General features: G+C 38.9%; 1 protein-coding gene across 1 annotated transcript in view; it reads left to right on the top strand.

Moving 5' to 3' along the window:
• Window positions 1–25,638, top strand: part of TRPC4 (transient receptor potential cation channel subfamily C member 4) — a 131,185-nt gene that overhangs the window by 27,161 nt on the left and 78,386 nt on the right. The window contains exon 2 of the mRNA XM_063149210.1: window positions 22,969–23,373. Coding sequence (XP_063005280.1) covers window positions 22,996–23,373 — 378 coding nt within the window. The 5' untranslated portion in view covers window positions 22,969–22,995. The remainder of the gene's footprint in view (window positions 1–22,968; window positions 23,374–25,638) is intronic.

Raw genomic sequence — 25,638 nt, 5'->3', positions numbered from 1 at the left:
CTTTATTTTCTTGAACATTTCCTTGGGTTGTTTCTGTGCTGGGTAAGATAGCAGAGATTAGCTAGTACAATTTATCTGTTACACACTCTCTCATCTCTTAGAGAGATTAAATTAAATAGCTCCTGCAGCTCTGTCTGCAGCAATATTCTGTGCCTGGAGCCACACCAAGGTGGAACAAGTAGCTACATTGGGAAATGTAAGAACAAATTATCTAGTGAAATTTTAACTTTGAAATAATATGAAGAATCGTAGAATCACAGAATATTCTGAGTTGGAAATGTCCCACTAGGATCATCAAAGTCCAGATTCTGGCCCTGCACAGGACCATCCCCAAGAGTCCTGTGCCCTCATACACCCAAGAGCACTGTCCAAATGCTTCTTAACTCTGTCAGGCTGGTGCTGTGACCACTTCCCTAGGCAGGCTGTTCCAGTGCCCAGCCACCCTCTGGGTGAAAAACCTTTTTCTAATATCCAACCTAAACCTCTCCTGACACATCTTCAGGCCAATCCCTTGAGTTCAGTCGCCTCAGAGAAGAAATCAGTGCCTGCCCTTCCTCTTGCCCTCATGAGGAAGCTGTGACTGCAGTGAGGTCTCTCCTCGATCTCCTCCAGGCTGAACAGACCAAGTGACCTCAACCACTCCTCATTCAGCTTCCTCTCAAGGGCCTTCACCATCTTCAAAGCCCAAGAAGGAAAAAGAGAGAAAAAAATACCAAGAAAGAAGTTTATTTTTATTGGCAGATTTGACAACACTGTGTCTCAGCTATGGTCTCTGCAAGCTGGAATTCTATTGATAATCATCCTTTATTGCCACAATTTCTTTTCAAGCTCAGCTGCATCCTGCTCCACATCATGAGAAGCTACATATTCATATCACAAGCTGGAGGTCATGTTTGAGTCAATAACAGCAAATAAATCCAGCAGCAAACATAGGTCTGACAAAAATACAGAGGAGAGAAGAAGATGTGTGTCCAAGCACTGTTCACATGACATCTACATATACTACCTAGGCACTGGTAGGATCTCTGGGGAAGAGCTGCCCAGGCATGTGCTGGCATTCCCACCACCCAACATGAGGACAATAGGTGCTTCCTGACATTAATGAAGGACTGAATCTACTCTTAGCCTACCAACACAACTTCAGTGTCTTCATTCAGAAAGGCTACCGAGAGTGCTATTTATTTTAGATCATAATTGCTGATTCTCTCTTCTTTCATACAAAGGAAATCAGCAAAGCAGAGATTATTGCTCCAACTTTAATTAGATATATCCACACGGTCGAGCTTTCAGGTTATTGTTTTCCCAGTAACTTGACCAACCTCTGCTTCTCTTCTGTTGAAGTAGAAGTGATATATAAGTACTGGAGCATTTGGAGATGATGTACAATGTGCAGTCAGTTAGTAAATATCACTGATTCATTAAAAAAGTCTCACAACAATCTCAACTAAAGGCAAGAAGTAAAGAATTTTGCCATCATCCAGAGAGGGAAGAAAACATTTAATTAGAAGCCTTCAGTCATTCCACACATTCCACATTCTTGCTTAGCCTTGGAGAGATGTCTTTCAAATATTTTCCTCAAATACTTAGGTCATTTAGCTGGATGAGAGAGGTCATACTCATCAGTAAATACAGCATACTTTTAAAAGTGGTATGGCAACAGACAAGTGCTTTTGTTGGTATAGATTACATCATTGTGGGGGGATACTGGAATTATTTTGGAAGGTCCCCTGATGCATGAGACTTAGCCTACATCACATTCTTTATGAAGCATATTTTGTCCAGGGTGCAATATTCTGGAGGAAATTGGTGATGGTTCTGGTGCTTTCCTCCTAAGCCACTATATTCTGCCTTCCTGGTAGTAAAGGTTTTCTTTCTCCATGCTTTCTCCAGCCTGCAGTGGATTGCACCCTTTTTCTGCTAGTTTTCTGCAGCTAGTTTTCCTGGGTGCTGGCATCTGAACTTCTCAAGCTATTGTACTGGATCACATGATTCCCCTTTCTGGAGGTCTGGATCACTCTCTGACACCTTGCAGTCCTGAATTAGTGACATCTTTCCACATGAGCACATTTCCTTTGTCTTCATCTGGTCTCATCCTTATTGTAGATCAATGATCTCAATCCACTACTGGCTATCTTGTAATTTAAACTAGCTGTTCAGTAGAATTTCATCATAAAATCAATAGTGGTGTTGTCCTGCTTTAATAGAGTTAGATGCTTCTCACAATGAATTGGCTGTCTGTGGAAGAGCTTTCTGTGCTTAAAACTAAACAGGAAATATGCAGTGGACTAAGTACTAAGCAGCTGTTTTCACAGTTTATTGTCAAGGATACATGGCACGTGGTTGACCATGATCTTTTTTTGGATCCCCAAGGAAGAAGCTGTGATATATTAGAGGTGTTGAGGTTCTGTTACATGCTGCAAGGTTAGCTGTTTCTAAACATTTATTTTTGTAGTTTCCTATGTGTTCTTACTGTCTCTTTAAGGCAGTGGTGTGGGAATGAAATGTTTAGTGCTGAAGGATCAGATCCAAAAATAGAAAAGAAATAGTTCTGAACATAAGGAACAATCTGAAGTACAAAGCCTAATGATAAATATAATTGTTAAAAATAGGAAATGGTGGTAGAAGTACTAGCGAAGTATTTGTTTCTAGTAACAACTTATTTCTTCTGTCTCCAGTAAGATAAGTGTCCTGGACAAACTGTACGAAATGATGTGAAATTAAAGGTTGTAAATTAGAGTTTCCCTCTACCAGGTTTTAAAAGCTGTAGTGCACACTCGATTGCAGCAGAAAGTCTGGAGAATTTTGCTTTCTGGGTGCTCTCATGGCCAAATAATTTGCAAAAAATAAAAGCAAAATTTGCAGAACCTGACATCTGGAATTTGTCCTTTCTAAGCCAGGCCAGCTGAAAGCCCTATTAATAAAAGTATGGGGCTTTAAAATCTAATTAATGATTTAAAAGTTCTGTGGTGGTGGAAAGTGGCTCTTCCTAAATAATGTGTAAGAACACTTGTGATGATGTTTCATCCCCTGTGCCCTCTTTCTGGACGGGTCTTATGTGGGGCAGACGTTGATGTTTCAGTTTTCAAGGCAAAGGGTTGTGGAATGTTTTGAGTCTCGATTTAGGCCCCGGAACAAACCCTGCGGCTGCTTGGGAAGAATATTCTAAGCTGAGAAGCAAAACATTCCACGGTCCTTAACCAACTCAAAACACCGACATCTGACCCTCACAGTGGCATGAATGAAAGATTTAAAATCCAAGAATTGTACCCTTTTAGTTCTGAGTTCTCCAACATGCCTGACATTGTCATATGGTGATGCTGTAATTTTAAGTTACATGTTGTACCAAGGACATTATGTTCACCTAACAAGAAAGGGAAAAATAAGTTTCCAGAGTCATAACGTAAATGGCTACAGGGTTTTCAGTCAAAGTTGTTAACATAAATTCATTTTATAATAGATGAAGACAAAAAGAAAGTTTTCTTGAAGAAACTATATTAGTCTCACAAAACTGATAAAATGTGTCAAACTTCAGAGTAACTACTTTAAAAGATGAAGTAAACAGGCCTATTTTATTTAAGTTTTAAGTTACAAATAATTTGTCAAATGTAAAAACTGGGCATGCCGCACTTTTTATTTTACAAATATAATTGTTGAATTTGTTATAAAGGTTAATATTAATTCCATTGTGCAAGACAACTCTACATCTATAAATATGTGTACCACAGATCTACATTTCCATCTATCCAAACACCATTTAATACATAATTAAACTGTCTCCTGCTGCCTTTCATAACTCATGTGCCCCACATGGAAAGAATTTGTAGGCTAAATCCATTTTCTGGATGACATACTAAAAGTCTTTCTAATTCATTTACGCACGTTTAAATCCAAACAAATCAGCGTCAGCCTCCCTTGTAGCCCACAAGGTCTCTGGGAGGAATTAATCTGATCCTAAAGAAAGTATCTAAGATGTACATATGAGAAATCTGTAGCAGCCAGCTTCTCTACACTAACTGTAAAGGAGGACTCCCCTTAGTTAATCAACTAAATTTAACTAAGACTACTGTGGACAACTAAATTTAGACAACTAAACTTAGGTGGGAGGAATTCCTCCACAACAGTTTACATGCCAGTTAGAAATGATGATCTCACTGTCGTGGGCAAGGATGAAGCTGACTGTTTGTCTTGGTGCGAGTGAAGACATAGTATCAGGACATGGGAAGCTTTCACAATTGTCCAATTTTATGTCTGTCTTGAGAAGCTACTGCCCTTGGTCACTTTAATATGTTTCTCATGCATTTCACTTTCAAACTTACTGATACTCATTGCTTACTTACTGATACTGTCATCTTTTCATGGTTAGATTTTTTTTCTTTGCCTGTGTCTTCTCAATCCAGTTCAAATATGTTAACCAATAAGTCGGTTATGCTCTTTGACGTGGTGGCCCTGGGTGCACTTGAGTGTGAATTAAGGGCCAGAGAGCAGGAAGAGTACAGAAAAATGTCTCACCTTTTTCCAGGTTTCTGGCAGAGCGTGTGATACAGGGCACTTGTAGCTCTGTTTGCTTTTCCTTACATTTTCTATTACATTCCAAAGGATCTTGTACAACAGCCGCTATGGTTGCTTTGTGGTTCAGGTGTTATCTTCTAGGTATTCCAACAAAATAAATTATATAAGTGAGGAGGTATGTTTTATTTGTTGGCTAGACCACGGTGGATGTTGTAATTCAGAACATCTTATTTCAGCAACTTTTTTTATTATTTAGGAGCTTGGGGAGGAGGAGTTGGAACTATTTACCAGTTGACTGACAAAAGCTTAGAACTTTGCACTTGGCAACAGATTTGTCCAAGATAGAGAGTGATGGTGTTATGGGCATGGTAATTATTTGCAGTACATTTACTTATTGCAACTTGACAGCCTTTTCCCTTTAACTTCATATTGAAAGTGTGATGAAATAGTCCTTGAAGCTTGATTATTCTGCAAAAGTCCAACTATTTTAAAAAGTCATAATAGGATTCACTTTGAAGGTTGTTTAAGCAGCAGGGAATATCTCAGACCCCTTTATCTGACATCTTTGTCTCTGTTCTCCACCTGCATGTTGTAAAATATGCAAGTAGAACATCCAAGTGCTATGAATGTATTTTCAGAGAAAATATCCATGATGAAGATGGTTTTAGTCCAAATGATCATTGCAATTTAGCATATTGCCATGTCTCCTGAAGCAAGGATTTGAGAACAAAGCTCTCTCTCATGTGAGGAGCTTTTTGTAGATTTCTTTTAGTAATAATCAGAATTAGTCTGAAAATACAATGTAGCTCTATTTAGGCATTTTTGGGTGGTGTGTGGAGAACATTGTCTTAAGAAAAAGAATGTACAAAACATTTTTATTCACACTCAGCATAGTGGTAACAGTTAAGCAGATTTGCTTCTAAAAATGTCTTGTGGTAATTAATTAAGGAACTTTCACAATTTCCTAGATGGCAGAGGTGGTTCTGACTTGCAGATGAACATAAGCAATTGGAAATCCCTCAACTATTGTTCCTAGGAGTCTTCTCCATATATATTTATAAAATAATTTTGTTTCATCCTGTTAGATGAAGCAATATTTCACTATCAAGGTTGACTTGCAGGATTTCTGAAGAATAGTTAAAAAGCCCATAGTATTCTACACTCGTTGGTCCATCATACATAACTGTTACAAAATTAGAAAAGCAGCCGCAGAGGTTTATTTTCCATCAAGAATGGTAAAAAAAAAAGAAGCAGCTGGAGACAAATCGCTCTTGACTTGTTGAGGTCAGTACAAAACATGGATAGAGTTTAAGACCTATAATTTTTAAAGTCTGTAGTATCATCCAAAATAGAATTACATTTCTTTTTTTAATTATCATATTCTGCTTACTTGATCTGTGCTATAGAATACATAGAAAAGATAAGTCTAAATTCTTTTTAATTAATTTTCAAAAATAACATTATGCACTGGTAGAACAACATTTTGCTATGGCAAATGATAATAAAAAAGTTGATAGGGTAAAAATTACTTTGTAATTTTCAGTTCATATTCTCAATTTGTAGACCATGTAATAAATTTGAGCATACTCTCATTACAATCCTCTGTTACGATTCTAAGTTTGTCTTTGGTGAAAGGCCTGCCAGAAAGTTTCTATTTTATCTCTTGTGCCTTTATTTCTAGCCAGTCCTGAATGCAGAACTGAACACTGGCTCTTTCAGGCTCTAAGCACTAGATTTTGTCATCATGCTCTTGTCCCTTCTCTCTGTTGTTGTCAATTTTGAATTTCTTTTTCAATGGCAAAATTCAGAAAGAATACTGAAAACTATTATGTTTCAGAACAGCATTGGGATTAGAATATATGTCTGCAAACAATCTCAGAATGCTTTGCTCAAGATTTGACCAAGTTCTCTGAACACTGATCCATTCTATGAACATCAAGAATAACATGTCTTTCTAGTTTGAAAGCAATGATCCTAGGTAATTTTCGTAAAAAATGGATTATAATGTTTTTACTTTCAAGAGAAAGACTGAGTGTCTTACTTGAAGAATAATTTCCTCTAGATCTGTGAAGAAGTGTGAGGGGGTGGGTTGGGGGTCTTTTCACAAAGAAGTGGAGTTTAAATCATAGAATCATAGAACAGATTGGGTTGAGAGGGACTCAACACAGAGAGAACTTAAATCATGCACCAAAGTTCATGCTATCATGTACGTAACTGAACCCTCCCCTTGATTACGTTAGGTGTATCTTCAAAAAAAAATTAACTTCATGTACCATCCACCAGGACATTGGAAATAACTGCAATTCTGTCAAATACCGGTGGGACAGGGGGAGCTTTCTTAGGTGTTTAATGATCAGAGCAATTTATGTCAGCACAAAAGTTTCTAAACTGAGAACGAGATTGAATTATTGTAGATGCATCTACATTAGTCTAGTATCCTAACATCAAAGTACCCTTTTCAGTGATTTTTCCCTCCTGCTTTTCCCCATCCTACCAAGCTTTGTTTGGCACTGCAGAGAGGCCTGGAGCCTGTGGATTGGATTTCTCTACAGGATCCAAAGACAGATCATTGACTCCAGGTGTGTTCCTGCCACACTCCAGCTGCTAATGCTCAGGACCAGGATAGAGCTCATCTGAGGTACATCACCTGAAGTGCGGGGTTCTCAGCAAGGAGCTCTGCTCCTAATGCACTGTGATAATTGCTGAGGCAGGTGCGGTCTTATCTATTCCTTTAGGAATGGCAGCATGAAAAAATAATGCTCAGGCTCCAGTGTGCTGTTGTGACCCACTCAGGTTTTCAACATGCTTTTGAGGAGCACAAAGCCAGTCTCAACAAGCAGACTAGTGCCTTCCTTATGCCTTGGTTCTGTCACATGCAGATCTGTGTGGTAGCAGGTGGTTTTCTGAATATAGCTGAGACAGCAGGGCTCATGTCACACAGGCACAGGTACACCTGCTCCTGCTTCCTCTTTGGTGGTTGCTCTTGATCAGCCTTGCTTTGCACATTAAAAGCAATGTGGCAGAGATTAGCTATTTTAGCAGTCGCTCATCTGCTCTCATCAAATCAGACTGGACTTGTAGAAGTAGAGCTGGTCACCAGCCAATTCAATTCCTCACTTCTACCTTCTCACCTGACACAAACTGAAGCTTTGCAGATAGCCTACTAAGTGTTCTCGAGAAATCTGGCTTAATTTCCTTTATACTTCCTATTTTTGGTTTAGTCTGGTTTGGGTTTGGCGGGGCAGGATTTTTTGGGGGAAAGGAGGTTTGGTTTTTTGGGTTTTTTGGGTTTTTTGGAGGAGAGATATGGATAAAATAAGTTGATTGAAGAACTTGAAGGAAAAGGTTAGGATAAAGACGTGCTTCAGGGATGAGACGTGATATTGAAGCCATCTGATGCTGTCACCCCTGAAAATGTGACAGCAAGAAGTTGTGACTGCAGTAGAAAGATTTGCCCGTTGTCCCATAGCAAAAGGCAAATATGCAGCCAGTTCACCCCAAATCTTTCTAGTTGATAGATGTCATAGATGAAAACAACTTAGATGAGTGGTTGTCAATAAGCAGGCTGTTAGCAAAATTTGCTTAAATAGGTCAGGGTTGAGTATAATTAGAAGTAATGGGGTGTGAGATAGCAAAGTGAAATACCAGCAAAATATCTGGAAAGCATTTTGAATCGTGAAGTGTGTTGGACTGTGAAACATTCTCTCCTAAGTGCTGAAATACATGCATATGTGTCCATCATTTATGTTCTGTGCTGTTTTGCCTTTCTAATGTGATATGTTAATCATGTATCTATGAAAATTATTGGGAAATCTTGGCAACCCTGATTTAACCCTAGAAATATATATCTCTAGTAGGGCAAGTAGTGAGCCAAATGCCATAGATTGGAAATAAGCAGATGGCAGCCCAGAAGGGCTCTGACGTTTGCTCAAATGTGGAGTAACAGGGTATCAAGCTGTGGGATGATAACACCTGGTTGCCTGTTAGCACTTTGTGTCAAGGCAAAACTTTGATTGTCCCAAAAATGGAGCAGTGCCTGCAACAGCCTCATCTGTGCCAAATGATGGCTGCTAATGCTTTATATCTTTATTTTCTCTTCAGATATTGATTTTTCTATTAGTAGCAAAAACTGCATGGCAAACTCCACTCAGGCAATGAGGTGAAGCTGCACAGACATCTCCCATCCATTGCTGGATGTTGCCAGCAGCCTTGAATTCTCAGTTTTTTCTGACCCTCTGACACCATGGGAAGAAGAGACGTGCTCCTTTCTGTCTCTCTGTCCCTGTGCATGGCTTTTTTATAGACTGCACAGCCAGGGAGCAGTTTGACAGCAACCCCCTAGTACTGCAGCTGCCTTAAAGCAGATGGTCTGCATTCTCCCTTCCCCAGCAGACATCTAAATTCAGTGTGCTCCTGGGCTCCTCCCAGAGCGTAGCCTGGCAGATGATAGCTGCCCTCGAGGCAGCCCTTTCCCTGCCTGCCATGGCTTTCACCTGACCCCCATCACATCCGTAACCTCAGTGTATCATCTTGTGGCCCTACAGACAATATTTAGGCAACTGAATTCTGCTCACCATATGGGATTTGTATCCAGGCCCACACAGGGTATTCATGCAGGTGTCCATGAGTGTGCTGGGTGAGAAAACAGTCTGTGACCTCTTGGAGCTGCCTGGCATGTTGATCCCTTAGGCGAGTCATAGCACTTTGCAAGTGCTGCTACTTTTACTGACTAAAGCTGTGATAAAGTTGGGTAAAAGGCATGTGTCTAGTGACATCTGATATGGCAGCCTTCTGAGATTCTACCTGTGGACAAAGGAGGATATTTTCTATTTGGTCAGTTCCCAAGGATGTCTCAGGCATGTAGGATATCTTAAAGGTCATTCTCTTTTTAGAAAACTAATCCCATCGTGGTTATCCACTGGCAACGGAGGGAGTTTGAGGACTTATCTCAAATGCCAATATCTACATTTAGACATTTAACGTAGGTGTCTTAACCCTGAACTGAATGCCACCCACAGTTTTACTCTCCCAAAAGAAGTAGTCTAAGGACATGAGATTGCCTAAAGGAAAAACTTGCCAAAAACTTGCCAGTAAATGATTGTCAAATATATACAGCACTTTGACACAGCTCTCATCCAAACAGTTGGTTGCTTTTCAGAAATAAACGAGAGTATACTTTTAGGGTCCACTGCCACTGGGTGTAATTCTCAATTCTATGTGATTTACCATATTCCAATGGACACATTCTGTTGCATGATCCACTGCCCATCTCTTGTTGTTTTTATGCTACAATTTCTTTTCTAGCCAGGTCCCATAAATTATTGAGCCACTGCTAAAAATGGTGGACATTTTTCACTCTTACTGGTATCTGTAAAATGCAGGCTCCAGATACTCTTGTTCAGTCAAACTGAGTAACTGTTTCTGAGAAGAAGAGTTTTATTAACAGCTGCTATTTCTACCTTGAAGTTGACCTTATGTATTGAGACAATTAGCTTGATTAAGTTCTCACTGACATGCCACTGTGCAATGAGCTTTGGAATACTCTGTAAAGGCAATGTCTAAATTATACTACCCTTGAATTAGTCCCATTTGTCTTAGTATTAAAGTAAATGAGTGTGATTAGTCTAGAAACAGTTCTACTTCTGGAAAACAAATAGCTTGTTTTACCATGAGAATTGTTACTGTGAACAATATTAAAACCTCAGTCAGCTTCTCCTTACACAGCCAGCAGTAAGTGAGCACTCAAGCACATTATGTACCAATGGCAATTTAATTTTCCCCCTTGTTCTAAGCAGTGAGTGTAGAGTACTGAGGGACCCGTATTTCAGTAACATTCTATCCCTGATATCTGACAGTCTGAAGTTTTTGCGGCTGTAAGAAAAAAATCACTTTGAACATTTAGATTCTTAATCATTCCTAAAAGGACTCTTCTTTCTAGTTACAAAACTTAATTTTAAATTGAATTATTTTCAGTTGTTTGTCTGACTTTTCTCCTCAGACCACTGGTGAAAGAGTATCTAGTATCAACTCTTTTTATGATGGATGGTATTATGTTAACAGTTCCTGATTATTTGTTAAGGGTTATTGCATGTCTGAAGCTGTAACTCCCAATGGAAAGAATGCCATAATTTTAGATTTCCTTGAATAGAAACTGCTGGTGTTTGTAGTGCCCAGAAGATCAGGGCACTGGCTCACTTCAGCAGTGAGCAGTGTCCAGCACAGCTGGCTGTGGGTGGCCTGGCAGGTAGTGTGAGTCCTGGGGAGCAGCATGGACCACAGGAGGTCCCTGTGAGGACACAACTTCAGTGGCAGGGAAGCAATGGCTGGAGGGGATGTTGCTCTAAGAACATATGTTAAGCTGTTCTTTCAGAAATATGTTACTGTCAGGCCAGAATAACCTGTTGCTTATTTAGTTAATGCATCCCCTGTGCATGGAATTTCTAACAGAGTCATCGTTAGATTTCCAGCACTGTTTTTGATTCCATGCATCTGCTAGCGTATCAACTATAAGTAGTTTTAGACTGAAAATTAGTATTTTAAACAGTGTATTTTGCAATGATACTCTAGCAGATGCATGGAGCCAATAAAATAATTACTTTCAAACCAGAACATCAGCATTGGTTACTAGAAGTACATAGCCTTGTTACTAGCAGCTGGTTTTATCTTTGGATTATGCTCAACTTTGTATATACTCTCATCTTTGGAAGAAAAAACAGAATTGCAATGGAAGCTCCATCACTAGCACCTGAGTTTGAAAGGAATTCCTACACTCAGTGTGTAACTGCAGTGTCAGCATGCTGGGGATCACAGAGAGTGTAGGATACACCTGCACAATGAGGAATAATGTTCACAGCTTCCAAATATCTATTTGAAGCTCACCTTCTTTGTGTAGCTTGGGGTCAGTTTCATCTCTCAGACAACCAGTTTCAAGGAAAAGTAGGTAGGTATTACTTCCCTTGCCAGTTATAGTGAATTGTACATATATACCCCTGGAATATCTGTGATCTCCTTTAATATCTGAGGACATTTAATGAGATTTCTAGTGGCTAGCAGTGGTTTGATAAGTTGTTATATAGCACAGCATCTGAAAGGCAACATGTGCCACAACTCATGGTGCACTCCCTTATGCGCCAGTATTTGCATTGTTACTTACAAAAGTATTAGAGTAAGAAATAGATTTCATGCAAAGGGAAACCTTTCCAAAATAAATTTGTCTTATAATCTACAGTATTACAGGCATAGCTAGCATTATTGCTGTATCTGGCTTACAATAGTGACAGACACCTGCATATCAGGAGATTTCCTCATATTTCTAATCAAGGTAGGGTCTGTCTTCCTTTGTACATTTGTGTTCATTTGGTTTTGACCAAAAGCAATTTCTTATTTTCAGTTTTTTTCTTTTCAAAATGAACTTTCTGAACATCTTTGGTTCAGAGAATTCTTCAAATACGCATGCTCAGGCCTAGGTTCATACCCAGCTGTGTCAGTCAAAAGAAAGAAATGGAGATTTGACTGAATTGCTTGCAGCAGGATTTTCCATCTCTTTTTCTGCTAGCTCTAGAAAGAGACCAAGACAAATACATTCCAAGTTATGAAATTTAGTAGGCTGTCTAAATTTAGGTAAGTTGCATCGAGGTACAATTTAGGTATTAACCACATCCAGCACTACTGTATGTGGCTAATACCTAAAATGTTTACCTCTTATATTCACTAGTAAGAGACAGTTGTGGGTGTCATTCTCACTTGGGAAAAACAGTAAACAGTAAAAAACTTCTCTTTTTAGCCACCTGCTAATTGCTTTTGTGTGGCCTGGAAGGAAGGAAGGAAGGAAGGAAGGAAGGAAGGAAGGAAGGAAGGAAGGAAGGAAGGAAGGAAGGAAGGAAGGAAGGAAGGAAGGAAGGAAGGAAGGAAGGAAGGAAGGAAGGAAGGAAGGAAGGAAGGAAGGAAGGAAATGCTCATATTTATATTCCACTTATTTTATAAAAGAAAATGGTGGTGGGTATATTTAGAACAAATTCTCCAATACAAAGTTCATGATGTTCACAGGGAACATTTGACATTTTTTACTACAAGGAGTCATGGAGTCAAAGACTTACTGACTACTAACAAACAGAGGCAAAGACCTGTGTGATACATCTAAGTAGAGAAAACTGACTAAAGCTCAAGCTCTGGGGAGGAAGATGATTACTGGAAGAAGAGAAGTTCTTGTATATATGCATCATTGCAGAATTAGGTTCATGCATTATGAGCTTTCTTTTGCTTTGCCCTTGAGACCAGTTATTCCACTATTGCGGGAAGCAGAGTACAAAAGGTTATTCTAATCTAGCTAAAAGTGCAAATTACATGAGTGTTTACAGAATAATTTTGAAAAATGAATTTTTTTCCTTTTACCAGATTTTTTTGGACTGAAAACAGCTGAGGAAAAAAAGAGCATGAGTTATCAGCAGATTAAAGGTTGATGATTATGATGTAGTCTTGAACAAGGTGATTGTAGGTCTGGAACTTAATCAAGTAAAATATCCAAGCATAAGATGGAGAATTATTGAAATTATACAAAACAGAAAAGTCTGTCTTGGAGTAAAAAGTACACTTTGATTGCTCAAAAAAAGTGATATGGCAAAGGAGTAGTGCAAACACAGGAGTCTGAAGGTTCAGTTCAGCTGACCACTTGGGGACATCTATTTCTAATTAGTTGCCTGAGGCTACCAGGGTTTGGGGTGTGACATAAGAGCTAGAGGGGACCTGTTCCTTTTCAGGAGAGCAACTGGGGACAGATATGGCATCCTGGGGTGTTTCAGGTGGCACCAACATGCAAGGAATACACCAGAGTTGTAAAGAGACATATTTATGCAGCCTGGCCAAATGAAGTCTGAAGTGAGATAGCTTTTTCTCCAACTATGCTGGAAGAAGGATAATCCTGTCAGCAGTCCTTAACAGCTGAACATTATTCAGGACTGAGGCAATTTTCCTGCTGGAGGAATGAGTCTCTGTCCACCACCACTCGCAGAAGCAGTGGGTCAAGCAGGGGGATCCCAGCTACTTCTGACAAGGAGTCTGATCTTTACAGAGTCAGATTGTTGGTGGAAGTTGCCTGTGTGAGAGGCTGGATTTGGTGGCTCAGGAAGCCTTTTCCAGTTGAGGTTTTTCAGGACCAGGTAGCCATGCTGATTTTCCCTCAACCTGCCTTACGTCAGAGTTTAGATGAGGTACTTGTAGTAATCCTTAAGTTTGTGAATCTCTCATAACATCTGAGCTTCTTGATAGTTAAAATATTGTTTCAAAGGGTTTCTGATAATCACCTGTCATTTTCCTGAAATATTAATGTTCTTTGCTGTTCTCTTCAGCTTTTATTTGGTTGTCTTGCCAAGGAGTTATTCCTACAATGAGAATCCAAGTTAGGCTTGGTTGTGTTTAGATGAACTTGTACACTCTGGCTTAAGATGAAGAAACCATAACACGGGTGCTTCAAAATGAAGTTGTTTACTTGCTATTTCCAGACATAAATCTGGATGATTATTTTTTAAAGTAGACGAGTAAAAACCTTGGCTAAAAGAGTTCTGAATTAATCTTCTGCCAGTTGAAAATATTGACAAGGTGCATTTTTCACAGTGGAAGTTTTCTGTATCAGTTATTTCCTATTTTCTTATCAGTCAAATGTATTTTTTTCTGTGAATAAGATGCTGAAATTATTATATCTGGGAGCAGATTCATTATTGAGGAGAAGAGACATTATATAATCCTTCAGAAAGTTCATAAGGAAGTGCTGAGGAGATAGGTTTGTTGTTCAGATTTTCAGGTGATCTATTTTTAAAGTTTTTGTGTTGTAATGCAGTGATGTACCTTCTTCTGACATTCTCCCACACAAGAATATACAAACTTCCTGAAGGGTGCTCAAAGTATTTTAGCTATTACCAGTCTCACATAATTGCTGCTGGGTCACAGATCTATAGAGCACTGTAATAGACGTGTTTTTGTCAGCCAGGGAATCCACATGACAGCTTTCTGGTGCCATCACTCCCTAGCAATGAGAGCTCTCTTATTGTTACTATTTATATTTTTCACTCTTCTTGTAATTTAGCCCGAGACTTTTAATCCTGAATTGTTATTTGGGCATATGTAGAAATGACAATTTGGCCATGCAGGCAAATTTCTGGAAGGAACTGTTATTCTGGATTTTAGAAGCCTTATATAATACCTTGTCAAGTTATTCATTAGGGCATGTTCTGTGCTATACGTTTAAAGGTCCTGAGTGACATGAAACTGTCATTTTACGACTTCTGGCAAATAGGGCTTGTCACTTTGAAGTCTTTATTGCTACAAGGGCAGGAAGGGGTTAGTCATCACATAAGTGTACAACGTCTTGAGGGAAAAAAATGCCATTATTTTTGTCAGGCTTTGGTCCAGATAGTAAACAAGTTTCGCTGTTAGACAACTTAACCAACCAAATTATACATTTGACTGATTTCAATCAAATTCTTTCCTTAGGGTTTATTACCAATGGGTGATCATCTTCTTATAGACCTGTAAAAATACATTTTGTGTTGTCTAACTAACTGAATTGTGGAACATTCATTGCTATTGAGTTTAAATGTTTTGCTTTGATGTCAGTTTGATTTCAATTTAATTGAGCATTATAATTCTTTTTACTTGAGTTTTTGGGTTACTATGGTAGGTGAGCTTAGATAATAAATTTTCCTGATTTTATTTTCATGCAGTCTTTTAGTAAAATTATTAAAATACACCAACTCAAGTGTCTCTAAGCAGTGTGAGGGCAGAACCACTAAGGATGTGGGTGGAAAAAGACCAATAAATTCCAAAACTTGAACAGTTTTCCTTAACTATCCTTTATTTATTTTGGGTTTTTTTTAAGTTCAGCCACTTTCAAGGCTCCCCACAAAATACACATACCACTCTGAGGGCAGCTGTCAGTACTAAAATGCTTATGTGAGGATATATGTATGAACACAAATCTCTGCACAACTGGCTCTCTATTGGTCCTAAATACTTGAAAAGCGTTTTAACTTATCCTCAGGCTGCCTTAGCTTGTATATCTGAAAATGGACCCACAGAGGAGTGTTTTTATTAGCAAGGCTTTACTAAAGTATTTGGGCAGTCTGCCCAAACTCTCCCTTTTCTGGCCAAAGTGCATGCTGCCTTGTAGTTCATCACAGGAAGCATGGGAAGACATGTGGTTCTGTGTGGAAACATACCCAAGAACTTAGAAAAGTCACTGCTACTTGTAGCATAATTCCCACAAGTAATGCTCCTGTCCTGTATTTCCCAACCTAATCTGCATCCTCTCTCCTCCTCAAGTGCACCTACTCAGTCAGACCCTTTCTGCCCACCTCTTTTCTCAACAGATTGTGTATACAGGTTTCTTCTCCCATCCTCTTCTCATTTGGAGAAAGACCACCCACCGTTTCCATGAGCAGGGACAGCCCACTCCCCATGTCCCCTGAGAAATGTTGCCGTGCAGTGTGGCTGCTGCAGGATCACATCCACAGAGCATTGGGTCAGTGCTACTGTTGGAAATGCTGGAAGGCAGCCTTCTGTGTAGCCAGATGACACTGAAGTACTTTTATCTTGAAAACTGTTTTGGAGAGCTCCTTGAATTTACCCAGGAGGATAACACCAGCCAAGGAGACAGGAAGGTCAACTCAACTGGATGTTGCAGTCACTCATTAAGATCATTATCTGTGTTATTGCCTTTCCTGTCCTTCCCACCCTAAACTGGCTGCCTACTGCGTGTAGGCTGGACTCGCATCTTTCATGCTCCATCATTTCAAAGAACAAGTTCATGTCAGTCAGGGGCAAGCAGTTTTTCTCTCCTTTGCTCTGGTAGCAGGTTTAAACACGTCACTATTTCCTTCTGGGCAAGAACAAATAGTTCAAGCTTCAAGGTCATTCCCACGGATCCCTGAGGGCATTTGCATACTGCTAGCCATCAGCAAGAGGTAACCATGCATCTTGTATTTTTCTGAAGAGTACCTTTTTCCCGTTTTAATAAACTGGGAAGATGAACTAATTTAATATTGTCATCTAATGATACTTCTGTTACCTAATGATGCTCTTTTTCTTTTTCTCATGAGTGACCTATCAGATTTTTGCCCACAGGGTAAATGAAATTAAGCTCAGTTTAGGTATATTTGAAGAACCAAGTTCTTGAATATCTCTTATTTTAAAAATATTTGCAGATTTGCAGTACTGTATGCTTGACCCTAAATCATCCTACCCCTCTAAGATCTGGTAACAATTTCTAATGTCTCTCAATGGTCTTTTATTTCTATTTTGATATTTCTCAAACTCCAGTCTGATAATAGTCTTGTAGACTTTGAAGGTCACTGTTATAAGAATCTATCATTCTCAACTAAGATTTGGTGTAACATCAGCCCTAGAAGGTAAAAGTTTCCTCCTATCTGGCATTAAGTAAACTTACAGTCTGTCTTTATGCTATATATGAAGCACCATGCTTTAACACACCCCCCCCAAACAATGCTATGAAGTTGCATGCTGTCTTTTACAAAAAAACATCAAGGTAAGTAATCTGTGTCACCTCCTGAAAGGTTTACACATTCAGTGTCTCAGACTCAGACTTTCCTTGGTCTTGATCTCTTAAGATGTTAATATAAAATGCTGGTGGTGTTTAATCCACCATATAACCATTGTATCTTGGATGCTTAAAGTTGTTCTTTGCAGCTGATGACCTGCCTTTCTGACTGTGAAGCCAGAACAGCTGTAAGCAGATGACATGGCAACCTGCTTCCCATCATCCTCTACAGATGTATACTAGGTCATGTTCTTTGCTTTACTGAAACTTTGATTATAGGGCATTTTAGACCAGAGCAAAACTGAGAGGTTTAGCTCTTTTCCAAATTAACAGACTTATAGGGAACGTGCACCATATTGTTACTCAGTTTATGTCATGCATGTGTGAATCAGTGTTAAATTTTGAATTTCAAATTGCTACTTTTGCTATTGTCAGCTTTCAAATCTGAACTGTAGTTCTAGCAATGAAAAATTACTTTCAGGTAAGGACCCTACGTACTGTATTGGCAGCTATAACAGTTGTAAAATAAACAGTGCTAGAAGGCAGGCACGATCAGTGAAGCTCCATCACCTGCAGCCAGAGTTGTTCGAGCAGTCCCTGGAATCAATCCAACTGCTGGCTCAATACAATTCTATCTTCCTACATACTTTCCAGGCACAGTGTAGGAGTTAGCCTGGACCCCAAATTATCCCCAGAAGACAGTTCTCATTCAGCTGACCTGTTTTGGGGTGAAGTATGTTTAACAGTATGGACACAGCCTATCCAGTTGATCCCAGTGCTAGAGCATGTTAAAGTTGCTGTTCAGATATTTGGTTATAAGGCAGTATCTGGACTAATGCTGGGTTCAGAAATCAAAGGCTTATCTGCATTTCTTTTGTTCTTGTTGAAATGAAACAGTCTGTTCTGGTGACTGACAGAGAAGGAACTTTATGCTTCATTTGGACTGGGATTTATCAGAGCTAGTCTTACTTTCCAAAATTCTCTTTGAACATCATTTTTACTGTGTGTCATGTAGCGTTCTGTGTCAGATTAAAGCTGGTATGTCACAGATCTATTTTAGAAGGAAAAATGTCATACTTTCATGAACCTAAAAAATGTCAGAAAGTTTCCTTTGCCATGAAAAGTGCATATAAAATAGTTTCAGAAGATCAGAGAAATCAGCACGTTATTCACTTGTCATAAATGTTCTGGTTCTGAGCAGGGTGATGCCATAGTTACATGTGAAGTTTCACTTTTGCTTTTTTTTAATGTAAATAGTCTGAAAAACAAACTCATGAGCAGAATCAGAAGTGTGCTTTGATTATATAGAAGAAGCTATATAGGATAATGCTGTATTTATCTATCTATATATACTGTAATGCTATAGTAAGTGTAACAGTGGTCAGTGTTGGAAATGAGTGTCTTTAGAAGGGTTGTGTCAGTGAGGATTTCAGAAGCTGCACATGTGGATACTAAGAAGCATATCTGTATCCCTCCCACTTCCCATCTGCTGAAGGAAATGTGTCCTCACTGGGGTCTCTCTCTGTCTCTGGAAGGTTTGCAGTACGTCTGTGAGCAGTGATACAGGTGGTTTGTCACTGAGGCCCTTGGTGCCTGCTGGTGGCTCACTCTGATTTCCCTCTCACACCTGGTTTTGGGGTAGGGGGCAGCAAGCAAAGGAAGTGCAAGTCAGGGTCCTCTGGAAAAATAGGGAGGATATGATAATATATGTAAAGGAAGCAAATATGATCGAATAAATGCCAAGGAAATCTGATTGCAGTTTTTCGTGAGCTTTGATGGGGAAATATCTTTGTGCCTGTGGTTAAAATATGCATGTATATGTACATATACACAATCATACGGCAGCAGAAAAAAATCCAATTATTTATTTAGGACTATCAAAATTAATAACATCAACTTTTCTAAGGACATATGCAATTATTAAATAATGATAGAGTGGAAATGGTAAAGGTTTGCAAAGAAGGTGGAATGTTACCATTCCTCCATGAAAAACAACATATGAAAGAAACAGTCATGTGTAATTTGAAATAGTGGTCTGTAGCAGGTGCAAACAAAACTGACTGTTAAGAAAAAAATGTTTTCTCTTAAGAGTCACTATTCTGTCAAAGTATTATGATTTCCTTTTTTTATCTCTTTCTCCTGCTCAGGTGCTGCTGATATTTCTATTGCACAGCGGGAAGCACCATATAAAGTTATTTTGTCTTCATTTCTTCTCTGAAGTGTTTTTATTATGAGTCAAGTATATGAACTCTGTAGAAACTATTATTACACTTTTCATAAGTTTGTACCATAACTTTTTTTCTTTCATTCTTCTCGCACTGGCCCTGTGTTTTTGACCTCCTGTTTCTTTAGACTTCTTCCTGCAGAGATGTTCAAAGCAATTGGAAACTTCTGTAGTGCTGCTGGTTTGTTTCTAGGTCTTACAGCTCCATGTAAATGTCATATGTATGCATTTATATGTGACAGCACAGTAACAGCTGTTACACAACACTATCTACCTGTAGATAAAATGATAAACAGGTTTTTTTTGTAAACACCCATGGAACCATTATCTTTGATGTTCGTATCACCCTCCAGGACCATCCTGTGTCAGCAATCAATCTCTAGTTTCTAATTGCATGTAAACATAGACTTTTACTTAAAACTAAACCTTATTTATGGGTAATTATTTTCAAGAATTGGTTCAGGCAACAAGTAGAGATTAGTGGGGGACAGCTATTTAAAAGAATGAAAATGTGTGTTTAATATCTAACTAAATTTAGATCTACTTCTCAAGAATCATGAAAAGGTAAACAAAAGAAGTTCCAACAAGTATTTTCCTTATGGCTTACAGTGAACAAACAAAAGATCTTCATCAGACTTAAAATAAAAACAAAGAAGCAATAAACCCCAAAATCATTCTTATTAAATCATGATAGATCCCATCTGTAGGTTGTTCTCTTATTCTAGAATAAACATTTCTGATGCCCAGTTTCATTGATACAAGTTAATTCATGGTTGTTCTCACAATAAATGTGGAGACAATGATCTTCTTATTCATGTGCTTCTAAGAGAGAGAAGCCTTTAGCATTAACCCCCCAGTTGCAGTCCCTCTGTTTTCTTCAAGGGTCTTGGGAACTCTGTATATATTAAAAAACTGGATAATGTGCGTACATTGTTGTGGGTTAACTTGACATCTGCCTGACACATATGAAATAGAGCCTGTGTTGAAACCTAAGTCTTTGTCAGGTGGCAGCTGGAGTCAGGCAGGACATCCTTCCACATCCAGCACCCAATCTGCTTGAGTTTGGGAACAGGGGTATGAAACTCAAAGTGTCCATGGCTATCCATGCAATATGGCAGTCCACCTTTCTTACAGATACCTCCTTGTGAACTATATTTATGTCTCTTAATTGGGATCTGAACATAAAAATTTTCACCTCCTTGAATTGAACTTGCAGTTTTGAAATTAAAGAATGAAAAGCAAAGAGATAAAATACAGTGCATTAAGAACATATCTGTTCCAGGGGTACAGAACTGTGCAATGGATATGAGCTTTATTTTACTTAGAGTGAGATTAACATAACATAATCCACAGGCTCACAACCTCTAGTAGTCCAGACTGTAGGCTGATACCTATTACCGGGCCTGTGTGGGTCACAGCTGGTGATAGAGAGACGGTGAATCTTGTTTCTTGATCAGAAGGCTTGATTTATTAAGATATGATATATAATACATTATGACTATACTAAATAGAATATAGAGAGAGGTTTGCAGAGCTGCTAGCTAAGCTAAGAATAGATAGAAAGAATCCCAAACAAAGTTGTGTCCAGGGACTCAGTCCCCTGGCTTGCACTGGTGATTGGCCCTTAATTATAAACATAGAAAATGAACCAATCAAGGTGTCCCTGTTGCATTCCACAGCATCTGATAATAACTGTTTACCTTCTCTTCGGAGGCCTCTGCCTTCCAGAAGACACAGAAATCTGAAAGAAAGGATTTCTGTGGAAAAATGTCTGCGACAATACCATTCTGTAGGGAGAACTGGGAAACATCTTGCAAAGGTTGGCAATTCCTCAGCCCCTGTATATGGATGTGGCAGAGAGTTGTCTCTCCCATATCTTCTTTACCTTTTCCTGCCTATGTCCAGCCATGTTGATCTGCTCTTGAAAACAAAGAAAACAACTTAGTAACAACCTTTACACATTTCTCATTGCACTGCTTAAGAAAAGTGGGAGTGGATTAATTACTATATTCCTCACTCTGTTAGGTGACTTTTTTTTTGATGAATGAAAACCTCACAATAATAAAAATATGTATTATAGCTTGCTATAGAATCTCAACAGAGATTTTGTTCTAATGACTGAAAAAAGTGGAGGAAAAAGCAGTGAGTTAATGCAGCTTGCATTATCAACTGAAAAAATTACACGAAGCTACAGTTCTTCCTCTAATAAGGTGTTCAACCTCCAGTTGAACAGCAGAGGGAAATATTTTTTGTAGACCTTGTTCTTTGAGGTCAATTTTTTTCTCTTCCCACTTTCGTCTTTCCCTTTTTTTTTCTTTTTTTTTCCCCAGGTGGAAGATAGAACCAGGAAAAATAATTTTGTTATAATGAAATTTTTTTGCAAAGTCCTTGGATAAAGTATACAGAATAAAACCACAGACACCATATGCTTTAGTATATGTAAGACTTTGGAGTTGTTTTATTGCTTCTATGTTTCAGTATTAATTCTAGTTTAGAACTGAGTAGTTCAGAATCAAATCTGTGGCTATTATCTACCAGTCCTTGGAAATTTATCTCCTATGGATTTTGGTTTTCCTTTTAAGTTCTGAGTTTTAATTTATAAGTTAGCGAGCTCTGGTTAGAAAAACATTTTATGTGAATGTTTTTCTAGTAGCATGTGAGATTGAATCAAAATCTTAGTAGGGAAGCTCATCACTGAACTGTGCCTGTCATAGAAAAGTCAGGATATTTGAGCAGGACTAGATGTAAAGAGGTAAAAGCTGTATTTAATTGTCCACACACAAACCTCAAGCAACACACAAGTTGTTGTAGGATGTCAGAGAAGATCTCTCCATTGGAATTGCCTTTTACCCAATTGGAGTTGATTTCAAAACAGTTTTTTAATTGCCTTTCCTTGTGGCCCGTAAATTCTACTCTCTTTGTCAGTGACCCATTCTTTTCCCCAGGCTTTGTTAATCTCTCCCTAGGTCTGAGACAGCACTTGGACAATAGTACCACCTTTATCTTATCTCAAGTCGCTGCAGTAGTGGTTTATCTTACAGTCCAAGTTCAAGTTACCCACAGAAGCACGTTTGAGAGGTAGAGGGAGGTTTTGGTGATCATTGGTGGTCGTAGATGCCATCTTTCCCATAACTTGGGGTGATCTTTGTTTGACCATTCATATGTGTATGAGCAGTTGCTTCTCTAGACAGTTTGCTGCACTGGGAATTTTTTGTCTGGATGTACCCACCAGGATGTGCTAACCAGAACTCTCCTCTGTCAGACCTGGCATGGTCACCATCCTGTCACTCCCTTCTGTGCTCTTCCCACGGCAAAATCTTTCTGTGGACTTTACAGTGTTTGAGACAGGCGACTGTTTTTTAAGTCTTTGCAGAACTGAATGAAGAGATTAAGGATGAAGTGGACCAACACTTCTGGTGGTAACCTATGGTTGTACTGTATTTCTTGTTTGCCACAAATTTAAAAAAAGCAAATAAGCAAATGGTATTCTGACAGGTATGCTTTTACTTAGTAAATTACAAGTAAGCAGTGTTTTAGCTTCCACTTTTGCTTACATGTTCTATTGATAAAAAATGTTTCAGCATCACTTTCTAGTATGAGTTTTAAATATGTACATAGAGCAAATATTAATTTGGTGCACCATACCCCAAGCTCAATTACTGATTTTATCTTTATTTTCATGTTGCAGAGACAAAGTATTAGAATGGCATAAAATATGGCCCAGTTCTACTACAAAAGAAGCGTCAATGCTCCCTACAGAGATCGAATCCCTCTTCGCATCGTGCGGGCAGAATCCGAACTGTCTCATTCAGAGAAGGCCTACCTGAATGCCGTGGAGAAAGGAGATTATGCCAGCGTAAAGAAAGCCTTGGAGGAGGCAGAAATTTATTTCAAGATCAATATTAACTGCATTGATCCCCTGGGAAGAACTGCACTCCTAATTGCAATTGAAAATGAGAACCTTGAGCTCATTGAGCTGCTCTTAAGTTTTAACGTGTATGTGGGAGATGCTCTGTTGCATGCCATACGGAAGGAGGTTGTTGGAGCCGTGGAGCTGCTGTTGAATCACAAGAAACCCAGTGGAGAGAAGCAGGTATGTGCAGGGTTTTCTGAGTTTATAATCTGGTCTAATGTAAAGGGAAGAATTGTGCAGAAGGGGTAAGAAAAAGAAAAACAAAACATCATCCTTGCACACAGTACTTAAAATCAGAAAATCAATTCCTTTGATGCTGAATGCATTGTATTCATCTATGTTTATGCATCATACAGTCAGAAATTGTTTTGAGTCAGAAGGACTGTCAAGTCTAGTTCCAACATCCTGCCATGCGCCGAGATATCTTTCCTTAAACAAGGTTGCTCAAAGCTCCATCCAACCTGACCTTGAACACTTCCAGGGACAGGACATTCTGAACTTCTCCGGGTAGCCTTATCCTGTGTCTCACCATCCTAACTGCAAAAAATGTCTTCCTTCTGTCCGTTCTAAACCTACCCTCTTTCAATTTAAAACTATTGCCTTTTTTCCTGTCACTACAGGCCTAGGTTAAAAGTCTCTCTTTGTCTTTCTCATAACTCCCCTCTATATAATCATAATATTATTCCTGCAGATATGGCTGGGAAATCTTTAATCATTCAAAGAATCAAATAATTCCAAAGAGAATAGTAGAGTTAATATGTAGTCCCTTTGAAATAATTATGAAACTCCCATAGAAGTCAATGAATGTTTAAACCCATCCATGTAGAGGTCATCGTATCCCAACTCAGAAAGGCAAAACTGCTGGACACGACCCAGTTATCAAGACTTCAGTCCTGCCTCAAGTAGTCATCCATCCTATGAAGTACAACTAAAAAAGTGCAAACTTCTCTCCCTTTCTCCCTGTCTTTTCTCAAAGGAAAAAATCACTACATATAGTCTCATTCATGATCTGTTACCTACTCTGCTTTCCCTTGAACTGCTTTGAGACATCTCTGGGAAGTATCTAGCCTCTTGCAAATCTTTGTCATTTTAAGAAAATAGTGCAGGCAGGATAACATAGCCCATAAATTCTGATATTACTATGACTCTTCTAGGAAGAAAAACCTTAAAAGTAGTTACACTATTGTACTCTATTTTCATCAATTTCAGGTTTCTTGTGTTATAGGTACTCTATTAATGTATTTCAATGAAAAGTATGTTGAAATTATTACAGCCCTTTTACACATAATGCATATAATATACTTAAATTACAGTATAATATACTTGCCATGGATAGAATTGCAGATAATAGGCAAAAAGTATAATTTTTGCTGACAAAATAACATTAATTCTATGCTCCTTTGTTATGGAAAGAAAGAGATACTAGGTATTCCTGCAAATGTGTGTGCCTGCCTTTTCTTCTTCTAGTAAATGCAGAGCTCCTGTAAAATGACAACAGATTTATGTCAGAGAAAGGGAAGAAAAATATATTCACATGATGTTTGTCTCATTTCTTGATTCCTGAACTGATAGTGCAGATGAGGATACAGCACATAGGAATTTCTCAGTGCCGTGTACTAGGAGCCTGAAGGATCAGTGCACGGCCCCATCCCAAATCAGTTAAAACCCCTGTGTCTCCATTATGCAGCCTCTATAGTGGAAGTTGCCATTGGCAGGGTAGAGTTCATGCCATTTGATGGTAGCAGTCCAAAGGTGTGTCTCATCTCTGGTCTGGCTCCCTGGACTCCCCTTGGCAATGGAGAAAAATGGAGATCTCTGGAGAGCTCCTCCTGCTGTCTTTATCAGTTACTTGTTTTAAGACATCACAAATCACTTTGTGACCTTGGGAGTCTAGAAATTCACCTTACAAGAGCTGCCTAAATTTCAGGATGTTCTTTAGACTTTCAGAGCTACATTTTTGTATGGGCCACAGCTGCTGTAATGAAAATACTTGAACATAAACAGTCAAACTTGTATTAGTGAGCATCATGCCATAGCAGACAAAAGCTAAGCTTACTTTTTGTGTAAATACTACCATGTTAAATTATTCATAAACTGCTTTGCTCCAGTCTAGAGGATCCTTTTCTGTGCTGAAGCTTAAGCATGTTGTTTCAGTGCCAGAGTCCACTGCTGGCTGGTGTGAAGAGTGCTGCTCCTGCTGCACTTTCTTAGTCTCCCTGGTTGGACTTGCTGGAGGTTGTACTGTAAAGTGTGAAGAATAATAATGAATCATTTGAACAGAGACATCTCCTTTTGTGTCAGTTTAAGCCTCTACAAGCACTGATTGCAAGCCAGGGCTTATAAAAATGGCTTCTTAACTGATAGGTTGCTTACACATGTTGACTGTTGTATGTGCTGGGGATCCCAACAGCAGTTAAGCTTCTATGGGTGTCAGGTGTGTAATAA

This window comes from Melospiza melodia, chromosome 2 (genome assembly GCF_035770615.1).
Source record: "Melospiza melodia melodia isolate bMelMel2 chromosome 2, bMelMel2.pri, whole genome shotgun sequence".
Lineage (NCBI taxonomy): Eukaryota > Metazoa > Chordata > Aves > Passeriformes > Passerellidae > Melospiza > Melospiza melodia.
The sequence above is the reverse complement of the archived record's forward strand: the minus strand, read 5'-3'. Positions and strand labels throughout refer to the sequence as shown.